The sequence below is a fragment of the Electrona antarctica genome (genome assembly GCF_951216825.1).
Source record: "Electrona antarctica genome assembly, chromosome: 16".
Classification (NCBI taxonomy): Eukaryota; Metazoa; Chordata; class Actinopteri; order Myctophiformes; family Myctophidae; genus Electrona; species Electrona antarctica.
In genome coordinates this window covers 27,379,189-27,395,441 of record NC_136797.1, presented here as the reverse complement: position 1 = coordinate 27,395,441, position 16,253 = coordinate 27,379,189, and the positions used below count along the sequence as shown (strand labels likewise).

Below are 16,253 nucleotides of genomic sequence, written 5' to 3'. Positions count from 1 at the left end.
TAACAGACGCTGTAATGACCGTGGAGCTACTTGTACGAGAGGTGTCACCAAACGGAAGAATTAATGTTGCACAGTGTGATTTTAACAATAGTATTTGTATAGTATGTTATGTAATTATAACCAAATGTCTCACCACTATCCGACTAAAAGGCTTTCATCATCATTTTTCGACCGAAAAAAGTCTAAAAAAAGGCTTTAGACTATAGCGATTATTACAGTTACAGACGAGACTAGGCATCTCCACCAACCTGAGATCTCCACCAACCTGATACATCTGGTGTCTAAATTCAATGTAGTTGCAAGCTGTGTTGATTTCGTCGACAAACTATGACGAAGAATGTTCAACTGCCTACCTTTTTACACTGATAAACTAAATTAAAACTAAGCTATGATGACTAAAACTAAGACTAAATATATTGACAATTTCTTCAACAAATGAAACTAGACTAAAATGTTAGGAAGGGACTAGTGGACAAGAGATTCAGTATAAGTACAAAACAAGTCATTTTACACTTGCATGCTGAAAATAGTCATATCGGCAAGCGTAAAATCAGCCATTACGACGGATCAAGGCCCGCAAAAACGCATTTTTGTCGACAAAAAACAACTAGATTTAGTCGACTAAAATCGCATGACATTTAGTCGACTAAAACACTAAAGCATTTCAGATGACTAAAAAATGACAAAAACTAAACATTATTCTAGTCTTCTATAAAATCAAAATTTGCTGCCAAAATCAACACTAGTTGCAAGAATTACTGACAAATCTATGCTCACTGGTTTTCACTACCTCAATATGAAGACTTTGAATTGTTTCTGCAATGTAGTAGTTGTTTTTAAATCCAAATTGTTTCCACACAGTTTTAGCAGCTGAAGCAATTAATTTAGATGTGACCACTGACCAGACATATCGGTAGACAAAGACAGACTCGCTTGTCTGTCGAAACGAGACCTCTAGTTGTCTGGAGTGTTAAGCGAAACGCATATAATCCAGATTATAGCTATAAAATCAAAGTCTTTGAAATCAGAAGATTATATGGGTCTGGTCTGTACTCATACAGTATGTTATTTAAGCTTAGTCTATATTATAGATAAGTATTAGTCTACTGACTCTATATTATAGTTAAGTATGCGACAGAAGGAAAACAGCACCCGACTGTCAGACCCTGTATTTGTTTTTGAGTTGGAGAGGCTGATCCCTATAATAGGTACATTTGTCATCTGCAAGCTAAGAATTGTTTATCGGAGTCAAAAACAAAATGGATTAAGGTACCAGAGGGACAGCAGCCTAGTAGTAAAAGTATGTTTTATTCTGTACTGTTGAGATGATCAATTCTATGAGTTATGATGATTTATGTATTTTGTAACCTTGAAAGTAGAAGTTTCTCTCTCTGTAGATTTGGATCTACAGTTCTACACAGAGGATTGTATAGGCCTACTTGACCTTCCCCTCCCTATTTCAACTCGTAAGTCTCTACAAGTCCTGCTGGTCTTTATTGTCTCCACCAGGCCGAAGGCATGGGGAGAGTATGTTTTGCACTCCGTCCGTCCGTCCGTCCGTGTGTGTGTGTGTGTCCGTCTGTGAACAGCTAATCGCTGGCACCGTTGGCTTGATCGCAGCCATACTTTGTTTTCACTGGGAAAATAAATAATTTTAGTTACTCCACTGCGCCCTCTAGGTAAATAATTATTTTTAATTTTCGCTACAGAGGAGAGGCTGGTCTGCTGTTACTGAAGTCGACAGTAACGGCTCTAAATGCGACGACATTAGAGCTATGGACCAGAGCTAGATCTGTAGCCAACTTAAAAGACCTATGATATAAAACAAAGGAAAAACTAAACATGTAATCTATAAATTAAGAAGCATTGTTATTGTTAAAGTGATTTTGGTTAAACATTGTTACCCTGATGAGAACAAAATTCCAACAGTATTTTTTGAGTGGTGCAACCACTCCCTTACGGAGCTATGTGTGTGGGTGGGTGGCTGGGTATGAGCACGAAAACAACATTGTTGTTGTTTTTCACCACCTGTGCGCAACCTAACGCACACACAAACACACACGCACATATTAACTGTATATATGATGCTTTTGGGTGTGCCAGTACAGTACAGTGACAGTACAGTAGAGGGACCGCCTCACGGTCATTTCTCAACCATTTCGGACGCGGGGCGGCACGCCGGAACCGGCCAGGCCCCCTGGGCGCGTTCCTGGGGGCCTCGACTACCCCCCCCCCCCCCCCCCCCCCACACACACACACACACACACCCCTGGGGACCCCCACATGGTAACTGTTATTTCTCTACCGTTTCGGACGTGGGGCGGCTCGCCGGAACCGGGCCGGCACCCTGGGTGCGTTCCTGTGGGTCTGGAACCCCCCCCCCCAACCCCCCCACAGAGTTGCACCACTCACTTCACACAGGTGTGATAATGAAGCAGTTTGGGAACTGTGTCATTGATTTAACAAAGCATCCACATACAAAAGCAATGTGATTATATGCGTAGCATCCAGTCCAATTAATGAAATGCCAAAAGAAAAGAATCTTTGACAAGCGCAGTGACTTCTTATAGTAGTTGGTTCTCAACATTGACCCTTAATTGAGTGAGTTCTAGGGGGTTCCCAGATAAATTAATGATAGTTAGGTACCAAATGGGCCCTTACTGGTCTGTAACTCAAGAGAGTGTATTAATGGAACCAAGTGTGGAAGCTTACAGGTCCATTTGGTAAAAGTCCCTGAGCAATTAAGACATACAGTAAGAGCTCTTCCTCGAGTGCTCAACATGACATTCTGAGCAGCCATCAGCTGGGTAAAGCTGAAAACCAAATTTACTTCTACCTATACGTGTGGTGGTGTGTTAAAGCAGTTTCTTGAGCTACAGGTGCAAGTGGGAAAATACAGGAAAGTTTACTGTGGTTAGAAAGAACTTTGGATGTTTGTAAGTGTATCTTTTAGTCTAGACAATAGACTTTTGACAGGATGCAGAATTACCTTTTCAAGTACAAACAATTGAGAGTGAACAAATCCATTGTTAACCTTTGGAGTTGTTCCCAATTCAGCATCTGTCCTATGAGGTCCTACTGTAACTTGCTATTCCTCATGTCACATCTGCTCAAAATAAGGTTTGTTTGTTTTTCACAAGAGCTCATTCTAAAGGGAATAATTATACCACATCCTATACAATGCTGAAGAAAACAAAGAGTGAGAAGAAAAGGAAAAGCACTGGACACTTTTGATTACATGAATACTTTTCCAAAAATATTTGAATGCTTAAATATTACTCATTTTGAGGTAATCTACAGAAATCTGATATTGATGGACTCAAGAGGATAAAATTAAATGACATGACTGTTGTGTGTGTGTCCACCTTTCTCCATCCTTTATTGTGCTTTCAGTCAGTCACATGTCCATCTGAACAATGGCTCAGTAGAATGGAGGATGACTCCAGCAGGGATAAACAGGCCCGTATATAATCCCAGTCCTGCCTCTGCTCCGCCTCGGCTCAGCAGTATAAATGGAACTCTCTGGATGAAGCTGCGTACGCGGCCGGCCCTGCTTTAACTAATGTGATTAACACACAGGGGGCGGAAGCAACATATGTGATCCCACAGGCTGAGGCAACAGCTCTCATCTTCAAAACATGTTTTATTCAGAACTTTGAAACTGCCGATGCAACGGCTATTGTCAGAAGATGCACAATGTGTCAAACATGAATAAGGAATCCATGAAAGTCCCCATGTTTTAAAAATAGATGAGAACAGGCCATCTGCCTCTAAGCATAGCGGAGCAGGGAGGGTTTAATCCAGATTATGGTCGAGGCAAAACTGTTTTTTTCTTTTTTTGCGTCTGTTGCTTGCCATCAGTGTGTCCTTGGTTGCACAGACAGGCAGCAGGTTATCTAGACTAGGCTTCCATTGGATCTGACAGCTGAAGGAACTCTAAACTATAAGGGAACCATTCAGGAAGTAGCATCGGCCTAATTTGCAACACTCTTAACTACTAACTCCAGCAAAGCAGACGATAACAAAGCATCATGGCTTTTTTGATCAAGAGTATGATTGGTAACCCGTTGTCAGGAATCGGTTTAGGTGGTGGAGGGGACAAGGAAGAGGAGGCCGCCCCCACTGACCCGGCCAAAGCGGCAGGGATGACACGAGAAGAGTATGAGGAGTACCAAAAACAGTTGGTTGAGGAGAAGTAAGTAGCCACTCACACAGCACTTCACTTTGTTGTGGTGCTGTTCGCTCATGGCTGCCGAATCAATATCTCAACGACAGTCTGACCTTGACAATCAAGGCTATTGAATAATATGTTACAATACCGGTATAGCCTATATCTTTTTTTATGATGTTTTTGTTTGGTTTCTTGTTTCTTTCATAGCTTTATATTTCTTTAATTTGAATTGCTTTTTAAGGTTTACTTTATATATTTTTTATTCAGGTTTTTAAGCATTAATTTTGTCCTTTTTTTCAGCTAGATACATTTACTGCTCAAGGTCAGTGTAGACATGCCACCATAATGCATTATTTTCAGATTATATACTGTATATGACCATTTAAGCCTAACGCATAACATAAACCTACAGCATCAATATGAATTATAAATACATAATCCATGACCCTTGATCATATCCAGTGTCAAAAATGTGGATGCTGAAAAGCTTGATGGCAAGAAAGTATATAAAAAAAGCTCAAATAAGTCACACTGTTAATAACATACACCAGAATTAAAACGTGTTTAGCCCAGCAAGTTAGCACCAGTAAAAGACAAATAATTAAATATTACATTTAACTGTTTATTTTCTTTCTAGATTTCTAGAAATATTATTTTCTAGATGTATTTATTTACACAACACCCTAAACATGCAGCTAACCGTCAACAGAACACATCTATACAATACAGTATCTGTGAAAACGACTTACTGTAGGTGTTTTGAACACAGCCCTTAATAGCAGCTGTTTGGTTTTGATACTGTGATGTCACCCAGTGGGCAGAATCAATAATTCATAGTTCTAACTTTGAACATTATTATTCGTAAAAGATAAATACAAATAATTGCACCTTAAAGGGCTGGACCACTTTGGTAGTGGTTTGGGTTGTGCAGTTACCTTGCCATGAGGCAACTCCAAAGGTGGGCAAACAAAGCTGATTCTGGCAACATCATCACAAAACCCGGTAATATATAGGCTATATATTTATATATAACGATGTCACCTGCCGTTGACTTTGCTATTTTCATTGGGAAGAAAACCCGGGCTGGATCCGTGGCTCTGGATCCAGATCTTCAAATAGTAATTTATATAAAAAAAGAAAAATACTACCGGGTCTAAAATTGTTTGCATAAATAAAAAGCTAAGAGTAACATCAATGTTAGCAGAACAGAACTCTATTGGATCAATAACACAATATGGACAGGAACCAAGAATTCTGTCAATTTCAATAGAAGTGATTAAATAGTTATTCTCTGTATTGTACAAGTTTCATTGTTATTCTATATCTGACACTCAATAGATCATCTACGTATGAGGAAATACAAGTCTGATGAGGTAGAATCTTACAACTGCTAGTGTAAAGACTGCAGACTGAAATCAGATTACTGAATAGATTATACTATATGGAGGATACATATAAGAATGTGCTCCTGTCCTTTTGATCTTATGATTTCTTGTGGTATATATATTATTTGCAGTTGAGGTCATTCAAAGATGAAACCAATGTTAAACCCTTTAAACTTTCGTGGTTCGTAATTTGATATAACCGTGATTTATATTAAGTCATTTGTTTACATGCCTTTATCAAATTGAAAGCAAACTAATCAGAATAAACTTTTAATTTCATCACAGGTTTACAGTGAAGAACTACATTAATTATATATTTTTCAAGCACGCCACATCATTTTGTGGTTTTGGTCAGAAGAGAGAGGAATGGATAGAGGTAGAGTAAGTGCAGGAGAGAAAATAAAACAACAGCTTGCCCTCTCTCTCTCTGGGTCATCCTCAGACGAGTCATCCCAGTTCTCCATACATCTGGCCAGCTCGTTGGTGCTTTATAAAAATAAATAAAACATACCTTCTTTTCTTCCTACTTTTACACACTTGATACTAAATTCCATGATGACCATCATTTGTGCTACATTTGTGGCCTGCAGCCTTTCACATATCCATAGAGGTGACTGTGTTGCTTATTCACATGACCAGTTTATATACTATATATTGACAGAGATGAGAAAACAATAGCCATACAAAGTTTAAAGAAGTTGTATAAAAAACTAGCATGATAAAAACAAAACCAAAATCATAAGATAATCCAAAATACTACAACCATTCAACAATACACCAATATCGAACCTACGATACCATATAGTGCTGTTTTTCTATCTGAAAGATATTTATGACTGCTCATATGAATATGAGCATGAATTTCTTGGAGAACCACTGTGATCCCATCACCTATAGAGAAGGGAGGTTGACCAATGTGACGAGTTTGTTTTCGGTACCCATGGAGACAGTGTATTCCAGCTATTCATCTGGTGCTGTATAGTATAGTAGCCTTGAGCAAGGCACTGAACCCTGAGAGGTTCCAGGTGTATAGAGGCCCCTTTTCCACCGCCATTGAAACATTTCAGTTCTTTTTGGCCGTAAGCCTGTTTATAGGATCAAGTAAATTAATATATGATAACAATTCCACATGAGTAGCTTTTTCATATTTATCACACATTTTGTTATTTTCATACATGATAGGTGAATAGGTAAAAATGTAATTAATAGTTATCGCCATGAAACTTCCCCAGTTGATTTCTTACACAAAGACAATGATTTATTGTATTACAAATGTTCTGAAATTGTACATGGATTAAAATGCCTGTAGTATAGTATCTAAAAACAATATGCAAAAATAGAAATTCCAATTGCATTGTTTAACAGGGCCAATTACTCTGACCCCTGCAACACGCTTTAACAAGTATACTTATTTATGAAGACCTAATGCACACTTCAAATCATAACCTAGTATGGAGCACATGTGCAGCTGTAGGTTGTGTGATTCACAGTTTGATCCAATCATTCGACCGATAACATTTATAATGGCTTTACGTAAACGATTTGATTAATTTTATCTGAAGATAAGGTAGACCTTTATTAATCTGGTTGGGGAAATAGAGTTCCAGCTTCGCCCAGCTGCTCAGACGGTCATGATGAACACTCGTTGAGAGCAGTTAGGGGTTAAAGTGTCTTGCTCATGGACACTTTGACATACTGTATACAGGGAGGGAGACGAACCAGTAACCTTCTTCTAAGCCAAGGGGTGCCCAAAAGGGTACCCCAGTAGATCAAAAAGGTAGATCTTGTTGAGGCTGGTCATTTTGAAAGTACTGTAGCTCTCAAGTAAAAAAAAAGTCTGGGCACGTCCCTGTTCTAATCTATTTGGTCACCCCTAACTCCCACTCGTCGATATCTCTTTTTAGATGCACGTCATTTGTTGTTTGATCATCTGATTACCTACAAGTCAGGTAGAGACAAGTGAAGGTCGGAGAAATGCCCTGTGAGAATGTCATAAATGTTATTTCTGTTTTATTTTTGCTTTTCTTCAGAATGGAGAGAGATGCAGATTTCTTGCACAAGAAGGCGGAGAGGGCAACGCTCAGGGTTTGCCTCAGGGATAAGTACAGGCTGCCAAAGGTGAGACACATTTAAAAAGTTGTACCTCACTACACTGAAGGTAGAGATAAGAGGAAGGGCATGCAACACACGTCTCCAATCAGAATCAAACTTGGGACGTTTACATTTATGTCATCTTGCACCAAATAATACATGATTCCAGACCTGTACCAAAATATAAAATACTGGCTGGGCACAGTTTAACCGCTTTTACCCTGGCATAATAACCTTTTGGGCATTTCATTTCATTTTTAGTATAGTTTTCCTAAATGTTCAAATATCTTCAAAAGGAAATAGTCAATATTGTGATGTGATGTTGTGAGCTATTTCAGTATTTTACAGTAATACAGTCTAAAATAGGGGTTAAGTGGTTAAATATAACCACCATAATAGATTCCCTACGCTCAAGTCACCTCTGTACTGGTTATTTACTGTAATGCTTTGTTGCTGTTGATTTGGTCTTCAGGCCTTTATCGTGTGTGTGCGAGTGTGCATGTGTGCGCATGTGTGATCACTCTGATATTGTGATCTCCACTGAGCACTCCAAGATATGGGTAGCAGAAGTGTAGAGCAAAAATGTGTGACATTTGATCACAAGTTTGAATTCTTAGTCTATTGTCATTTCATCAGAAAATGACATTCAGTTTCACTTTGATTTTCAATATGGAGATAATTACTGTTGCTATAGTTGCTTTTTTACCACCTAAGGCCATATATTTGCTGTATGAAGAATATGAAAATCACTGATATACAGGCTCACAATGCGTCACCAAGCGCTTGTAGATCTGCTATTCTCTCCATTTTAGAATGTTTGTGTGTGTGGAAATTGTGGAATATCTTTGAAACATTTTGGAATATCAAAAGCAATAGGGATGCCAGGGTTAAAGTGGGTAACCCTAGTATGTAGAATCAACTAGTGGTTGCTTCCTTGAAGCCGTGTTTATCTCTTCAGCAGTAGCCGTTGAAGCTTGAACAGGAGGCTGAAACCATGGATTAGTGAGCAACAGGTTCAAAAGAGGACCTGGAGACTTTTCATGTCCCATATCGCAGCTTGTGTCTTAAACAGCTCACTAGCAGCGAGCAGCTGTCCCAGGGTATTTACTGAATGCAAGGCAGTGTGAGGTGACCACGTCGTTACTGGATAAACACTGAACAATTTCAAGATTTTGTAGTGGTAAGGGAAGTGTCAAAATGGCTACAATGGAACAACCAAAAAAGGTATGTTTGAATGTTTAAATTAATTTAAACAGCATGAGTCCTACTTCATTTTGTCGTGCGATGATGTCGCATGGCGAAAATAGCACACCTTATCTTGTAGATCTGCTATTGTTGAACAGGTCTATACTTTTATTTTGTTGAATACAATGACTCGTGTACTTTCAATTATTCCCTTTTCAGTTTTAGACAATACATGCATTTTCTTCCTTTATTGTCTATTAAGTCACAGCCATACCTTGAGGAAGATGGCTGGAAAATATATGAATACGTCTAATTACTTTTCTCAAATGGTGTTTTCAATTACCTGCAGGTCTGAAAAGGCTCATAACAAAAGCTACAGCACTATATATGAGTTGTCCTTATTGGCACTGTATGTATGCATTCACCATGACAATAAAAGAGCCATGGTGAGCTAAAGAAATCCTATATGCTTTTGATTGCTTTGTTTTAGTTGAGGCAACAGTCAAGGACATTTGACTGTTAATGAATTAGAACTAGCACCTGCTCGGAGAAGGGAAGACTCTCTGTCGTGGCCGTCTAATGGAATTAACCACATTCAACCTGGCATCCCTATTTTGGGCATGACATTATTAACAAAAAACAATATCAAACAACAGAACCCTTAAGCCATAATAATAATCTTTGCCGTATACCGAATAACGAAAATAGCAGATGTATAAGCTCACAACCTATTATGCCGCTGCACGTTAAGAGTTTGTAGATTGGATGTCGCATTTTGTCGTATGAGGTAGTGTGAGTGTAGGGCTTAAGTGGTTAAGTCTCGTGTCACAGTATAGCAGATATCTTTAGACCTCGGTTAGGATTCAGAGCAGACAGGCGATGGCAGATTTAATCCCACAGATTGAAGTTACAAGTAGTCACAGTACACTTTGTTTTGCACGAGAATTACATTTGTGTCTAGTAGTCATTGAAGTTTATTGAACACTAAGAAATTGTTATTAAATTGACAGTATAATTTTAAGAAAATGTATACAAACTAATTTATGCTTAACAAAAGGGAAAAATAGAGTAGAATATCATCAAGATTGCAGTTATAGTATCTGCATTTAGTTAAATCCTTGCGTAAATCTATACTCCTGGGATTCTTAAAAAGCCTTATGAAACCAATCAATTAATTAATGAATTAAATGTAATGTAAGGAATATTTTGTGGTTAAAACAATATGTTTTACTTGTTATTGTTGTTGTTGTTGTTGTTGTTAAAAAGTTCTATATTCTGTTCACTGCTAGAGAGTTCGTTCAGGGGTCTCCCCATATCTCCAGCTCTTTTATAAATAGAAAATCAATTTCAAAATACAATCAGGATTACCATTTATCAGAGTTCCAGTTCCAATGTTGTCTACAACACTTGTTTACCCTGTAGGCTATCCTGTTGCTGCATTAGTTGTCTCTCCTGATTGGATACGTCAGTTGGTATCCCGACCTAAAAAGGAAATGTCTATGTTTACTAAAGGTTTTGAGAGACAAGGAAACCTCTGCTACTCAACACACAATCTGTGGTTACTATCACAGTATTAAATACATATAAAAAACATGTAGGCTATGGGCTACGGCACCTTTCATTCATTCATTCATTCATTATAGTGTTATAGTCAGGCACATTTTGGGTGGAGGTTCTTGGCGAATCAGGATGGAATATGAAAAATTGGACAGATCCATCTTGAACAAGCACCACCCCTTAACCCTTATCCCTAAACTTATTTGGCATTTTTTACTATTTAAAAAAACCTTTTAAACCTTTTAAACCTTTTAGTCATCAGGCAGGAAACCACAAAGTGGAATCAGAAGTACCCAAAATTCCCCGTGATCAAGGGCATCGTCATTTTAGGGCCTACCCAATAAAAGCCATGATGATGTGCCGTATGAATCTGTCACGTTTCTCCAATACTGTACGTCTTGGGAAAAAAATCGTTTGGTATATCCACATTTTATTCCCACTCGTACTGACTGGTGAGACTAAAAACAAACAGGGTGGGACCAAAACAATTAAGCGACGCCGAAAAAGCCGGAAACCACAAACGGGAATGAGAGTTTATTTTCTTTCTTTTATTAGATTTTACCATCCGGTCTACACCGGATCACACTGTGATTTAGTAACACAGACCAGGTTTTCCTCTGAGGTGGAAAAGCCTGGTGACGCGAGGTTATAGTATAGGAGTAATATAACAAAATGGGTTTTGCAAGAATTGGCCTCCTGGTAGCACTATAAAATGCCCATGTGAAATTGTCGGGCAGAGGTTCTTCTCTGGTTTCAAAGGAGTGTGTGTGTGCACAGTTTTGCGTTGATCTGGCCAATGGTGCCAGAGATTAGCTGTATGGACAGATGGACAGCATGCACACACACGGACGGACAGACAGACTCAGCTACGCCTTCGGTCCGGCAGAGACAACAATACATTTACCCTAACATGTGTGTTTAGTGAATAGAGAACCATTGCACCTTTGAATTGTTCCACATCCTGAACAACTTACTGTACATTGTTGTTCCACAGGTTCTTCACTGATGAGCATTATAGCTCAGTACCACCACTTAGATATAGTACAGTATTCACAAACATATATAACTAAGCCACTATAGTATCTTAAATACATCTTCATATTAAGACACAAAATCATAATGTACTACTGTACTACTGCCTCTAAATCAGTGGTTTTCAACCAGTGGTCCAGGGAACACCAGTGGTCCTTGAAGGGGTTCCAGGTGGTCCCCAGCTAAATGATGGGGTAACCAAATGGACCCTTATTAGATCTTTAACTCTTTAGAGTGTAAAATGAAATCAAACGGACCCTTATGGGTCCGTTTGGTTTCATTTTACGGCCTCAAGAGTTAAATTATTGTTAATTTAATTTCAATGCCAGTTGTCTCTCCTAATGAAACCACATCAATACAACGTGGAATTGTGGACAAAATCCTATCCAAGGACAACAAAATATTCTTTTGTTTTGTGTCATAGAAGCTAAATGTCATCAAATGGTGGTCTGTGTGGCTCAAATGCCGAATAAATAATGGGCCTTGATATGAAACAGGTTGAAAACCACTGCTCTAATACATGTTGTTGGTGTGTTTGTTATGCACAGAGTGAGCAGGACGACAACATGCTCGAGATGGCTGGAGATGACGTGGACGTGCCAGAGGAGCTCCTCAAGATGGTGGACGAGGACGCCACGGAGGAGGAGACCAAGGACTCGTTCCTGGGCCAGCTGCAGAACCTGCAGAACATGGACGCGGACCAGCTGAAGGAGAAGGCATCCGCCACCGTCACCGAGCTAAAGACCAAGGCGGAGGAGAAGTGCACTGTCATGTGAATGTTGTTTTTAATCGACAAACAAGAAAACACAATGAAGCAAAAGATTCAACTCTGTCCGCATGAATCTGCGAGCCATAGTGTTTTAAACAGGTTGGAGTTCATTCAAAGTTATATAGCACATGCCTACATATTTACATTTAACAACATGAAATAAGCATGTACTGTAATTCTTTCTTGTATTACCACGTGCAGTACTAAGACAATTTGTTTTTATGGCTATTGGCTAATGTGTTTCCTCTACTTCTGCAAAGGGACTATGTTTTTTTTTCCCTTATTCTATCATACATTTCTCCCCTAACATTTGCATCTCTTTTAGGGATATCCAGAGAATTTCAGGTCTGATGTTGTTTTGTGTTCACTTTATTATACAACTCTCTCATACTTACTTTCTCATAGGTCACACATAATTCTCAACATTAAGAGTTGTGTTTTTATTACATGGAATATTTAAAACAAATTGAGCTATGCAGTCTCTGTGAAGCAAGTCTTCATAACACCCCAACTACCCTGTATTCGTTATGACATTCAACGTGATCCTTTTTGATTAATTGACATTAGAGTTTTGTATGTACATGTTGATGATGATGTGTAGATGTTTTATTGTCCTTGTTTGTGGCACATACTAACAAGGCTGCTGAAGTTACCATGTCTTTTGAGTTCATTAACTTTAATGTTTTACGTCTTACAGACAACCAACCATGTTTGACCACCTATGTCCTAATAATCATGAAGAAGAAGAAAAAAAGTTGACCTGGGTCATAATTTGGAAATATGTTGTTTTCATCACATAAAACTTACTGTACATAAACACTGACTGAATGCATATAACTGAATGAAGTATGTGCAATACAAATGTATTGCATTAAATACTACAGTATATATCATTTTATGTTCTGAAGGTAGAATGACACTCATGCATACAACGGCTAGACTAAGGTCTAAAGGAATGTCATGTTATTAATAAATGGAGGCTTTTCCACAAACCTTTAATTCCGTCTTGTTTCTATCTGGAACAGTTGTCTCTCCACCAGGCATTGTGTTCATCCATGTTGTCATTATGTACATGATAATGGCTGTGTGTGTCATCTGAGAACTTCTGAAGGTCACATTTCTGAGTTGAAGCGTTAGTCAGAGCTGTAATGTAGGTAGAGCGTGAAAGCATGCACTGTGCTGCTCACGTCCGACAGACAGCCCTGCAGTCTGACGCACTAAATATTACTAACTATTATCTTTGTAGATCAAATTAAGTTGACTGTACTAGGATTCATTTTCTCAGCAATTCTAAGTTGAAGCTATTTGACTTTGACAAGGGACACACTGTCAGACCTGGAACTTGAATCTGTGGCCTCCTGATTCGCAGGAAGGTTCATTAACATTCAAATGTCTAGATAAACAACTTTTTTTTTTTTACTCTTTTGTAATCAATATTGTTACTCAAAGGTAAAGGAAGACTGTCTCATGGCAAGTATCAAGTAGCTCAGTGAGTTAGCACACTTGATATGTTATCTGGAGGTTGTGGGTTCAAACCCCACTCAAGTCTTTGCTTTCAAGACCAATTCCCAGAAGAACTTCAAAACAAAAAAAGGCAATGTGAAAATTGGCTGATACCAATGGCACAGTGGGCTAGTCATACGTGTCAGTTACTGAAAAAGAACCCACCGATGCGTGAGCACTGGGTGTGGGGATATTGTGTCCTCCCTGTGGTTTCCAAACAATAAAGTGGGGGGGCATATAGTAAAAATATAGATGACCAGCTGAGTTCTTAGAGTAAGTAGTATGTTGTTTTTCATGATTTTCGAGGATTAAAAAAATGATGAAAATCATGAAAAACCGACATACTATAGTCCATGGTTTTCGACGACACATGTCGTTTTTCATGGTTTTCGATGGAATTAAAACTACATACTATATATTACTAACGATTATCTTTGTAAATCAAATTAGGTTGACATTTTCTCAGCAATTCTCTGTTGAAGCCATTTGACTTGTCATAATCACAAGGAACACAGTGTTGGAGCTGGGACTTGAACCTGTGAACCTGTGATTCCCAGGCAGGCTCTTTACCCAGTGAGGAACTGTGCTGGCTGTATGCAAAATGACAAATACATAATGATACAGAAAAGCCAGAGGGGAATAGGAAGAAAGAATAGAAGAGAGATGCACTGTGAGGCCGGGTCCACGGTCACACTTCTGGTGGGCTCCATGAAGTAGCCTGGTCCACGGTCACACTCGGCAGTCAGTTGGGGGTTAATATTAGAGGTCCACGGAACTGCGAAGTGGAGGACGAAAAGAGACTCCGGGGAGGGATTCCCCGGATGTTGGGTTAGTGGCAGGCCTTACTGGAGCCTATACAGTGTATATTACAAGCACTGCTGGTCCAGGTCGTGCACTGTGAGGCCGGGTCCACGGTCACACTTCTGGTGGGCTCCATGAAGTAGCCTCAACACTCTAATATGTCCCCTGAGTCACAGGCAATTGCCTTTGACTTGTCTCAGTGGTCAGGATGTTGGCTTTCCACGTGGGAGACCAGGGTTCAATTCCCTGCTGTTACACTAACATGCAAAAGAAGACGTCAACAGCGCTAAGAAACATCTGATTAATATGATTCTGTGTTATCTTCACTTTACTAACTGAAGCCTAACACACAAAAGATCACTTCAAAAGTACCAGGAGACTTTGGCTGAGAGCGTCTGACTGATGGGGCAGTGGTCTAATGATGAGTCTTTCTTGAACTTTTCAAGGCTCGAATAAAAAAAGAAAAACTCAAAAGCACCAGGAGACGTCTGCTGAATGCCCAAAGGTGCCTTGGCTCAATGGTGTGGTGCGCTTGATCGGTTGCCTCTGCTACAGACAGTTGGCAGGTTCAAGTCCCATGTCATCAAGGTGCTGGAGGACCATCGGGAGACGGTGCTCTCTCCACCTGTTTCCTGAGATGTAACGGTTGGGGCTTATGTCTGAAAGAACCCTGTCCAGCTAAACTTTTACCATGAAAATGTCCAATTTAACATACTCTTACCAGCTCTCAGTGTGCCCTTTTCCAACTGGCCTGGAAGCCAGACATAAAAGAGGGACTTTCCCACCAAGTTTTGGGCCACCAATCAGGGCCCAGTATGCAAATACACAGACTATTCTGTCAGATGATGGGCCAAAATGCATTGCTATTTTATTTTTAAACGTTTGACCTAATTCTTATCTGTAAAATGTTAGGTGGACAGGGTTCTTTCAGACATAAGCCCCAACGGTTACTTATCAGGAAACAGGGGGAGAGAGCACCGCCGTCTCCCGATGGTCCGTTCCAGCACCTTGATGACATGGGACTTGAACCTGCCAACTGTCTGTAGCAGAGGGAACCGAATCAACCAATATCAAGCACACCATGCCATTGAGCCAAGGCACCTTAGGCCATTCAGCAGATGTCTCCTGGTGCTTTTGAGTTTTTATTTTGTATTCGAGCCTTGAAAAGTTCAAAGTACTAGAGCATTGTGCTATATAGCAGCTATGGGACTTGAACATGGAATGTCCGTACAGAGAGACTGATCATTAGACCATTGCACCATCAGTCAGACACGCTCAGCCAAAGTCTCCTGGTAATTGTGTTTGTTGGCCTTCAGTTAGTAAAGTTGAAACACTCCAGCATTAAACTATAGGCGAACAGGGATTTGAACATGTAGAGCTGTAATAACTGAAGCCTATTGTAGCAGGGGCTCACAGCCCCAGCCTGATGACCTCAAAAGTCTCATATCTCCCCTGCGCCATAGGCAACTGCTTTGGTTTAGTGGTTAAGATGTTGGCCTTCTGTGCGGGGCACCTGGGTTCGATTCCCGGGTGTTACACTAATGTACAAAACAGCGCTCAAAGCATTTGATGAATGTGATTCTGTGTTCAGGACTCAATTCTTTCAACTTTACTAACTGAAGGCTAACATACAAAAGATCGCTTCAACAGAGGCAGTTGTTACTGACTATATAAATCATAGTCACTATATAAATCATAGTGACGGCACTGGATGGGAGGGGAATCCCAGTGCCATCTCTATTATGTCTTAGGACACTGC

General features: G+C 39.7%; 1 protein-coding gene across 1 annotated transcript; it reads left to right on the top strand.

Moving 5' to 3' along the window:
- The first annotated feature begins 3,891 nt into the window (after nt 1-3,891).
- cplx4a (complexin 4a) lies at nt 3,892-12,865 on the top strand. Its single transcript, XM_079523657.1, has 3 exons — nt 3,892-4,195; nt 7,587-7,674; nt 11,970-12,865. The coding sequence occupies exons 1-3, from the start codon at nt 4,032-4,034 to the stop codon at nt 12,195-12,197; spliced, it is 480 nt and encodes a 159-aa protein (XP_079379783.1). The 5' UTR covers nt 3,892-4,031; the 3' UTR covers nt 12,198-12,865.
- Nucleotides 12,866-16,253: the final 3,388 nt, after the last annotated feature.

Bases quoted from the DNA above. Each gene is read 5' to 3' on its own strand.
- cplx4a (XM_079523657.1), top strand. From the start codon at position 4,032: ATGGCTTTTTTGATCAAGAGTATGATTGGTAACCCGTTGTCAGGAATC. The intron at 4,196-7,586 runs GTAAGTAGCCAC...GCTTTTCTTCAG, and splicing joins AAACAGTTGGTTGAGGAGAA to AATGGAGAGAGATGCAGATT. The intron at 7,675-11,969 runs GTGAGACACATT...TGTTATGCACAG, and splicing joins ATAAGTACAGGCTGCCAAAG to AGTGAGCAGGACGACAACAT.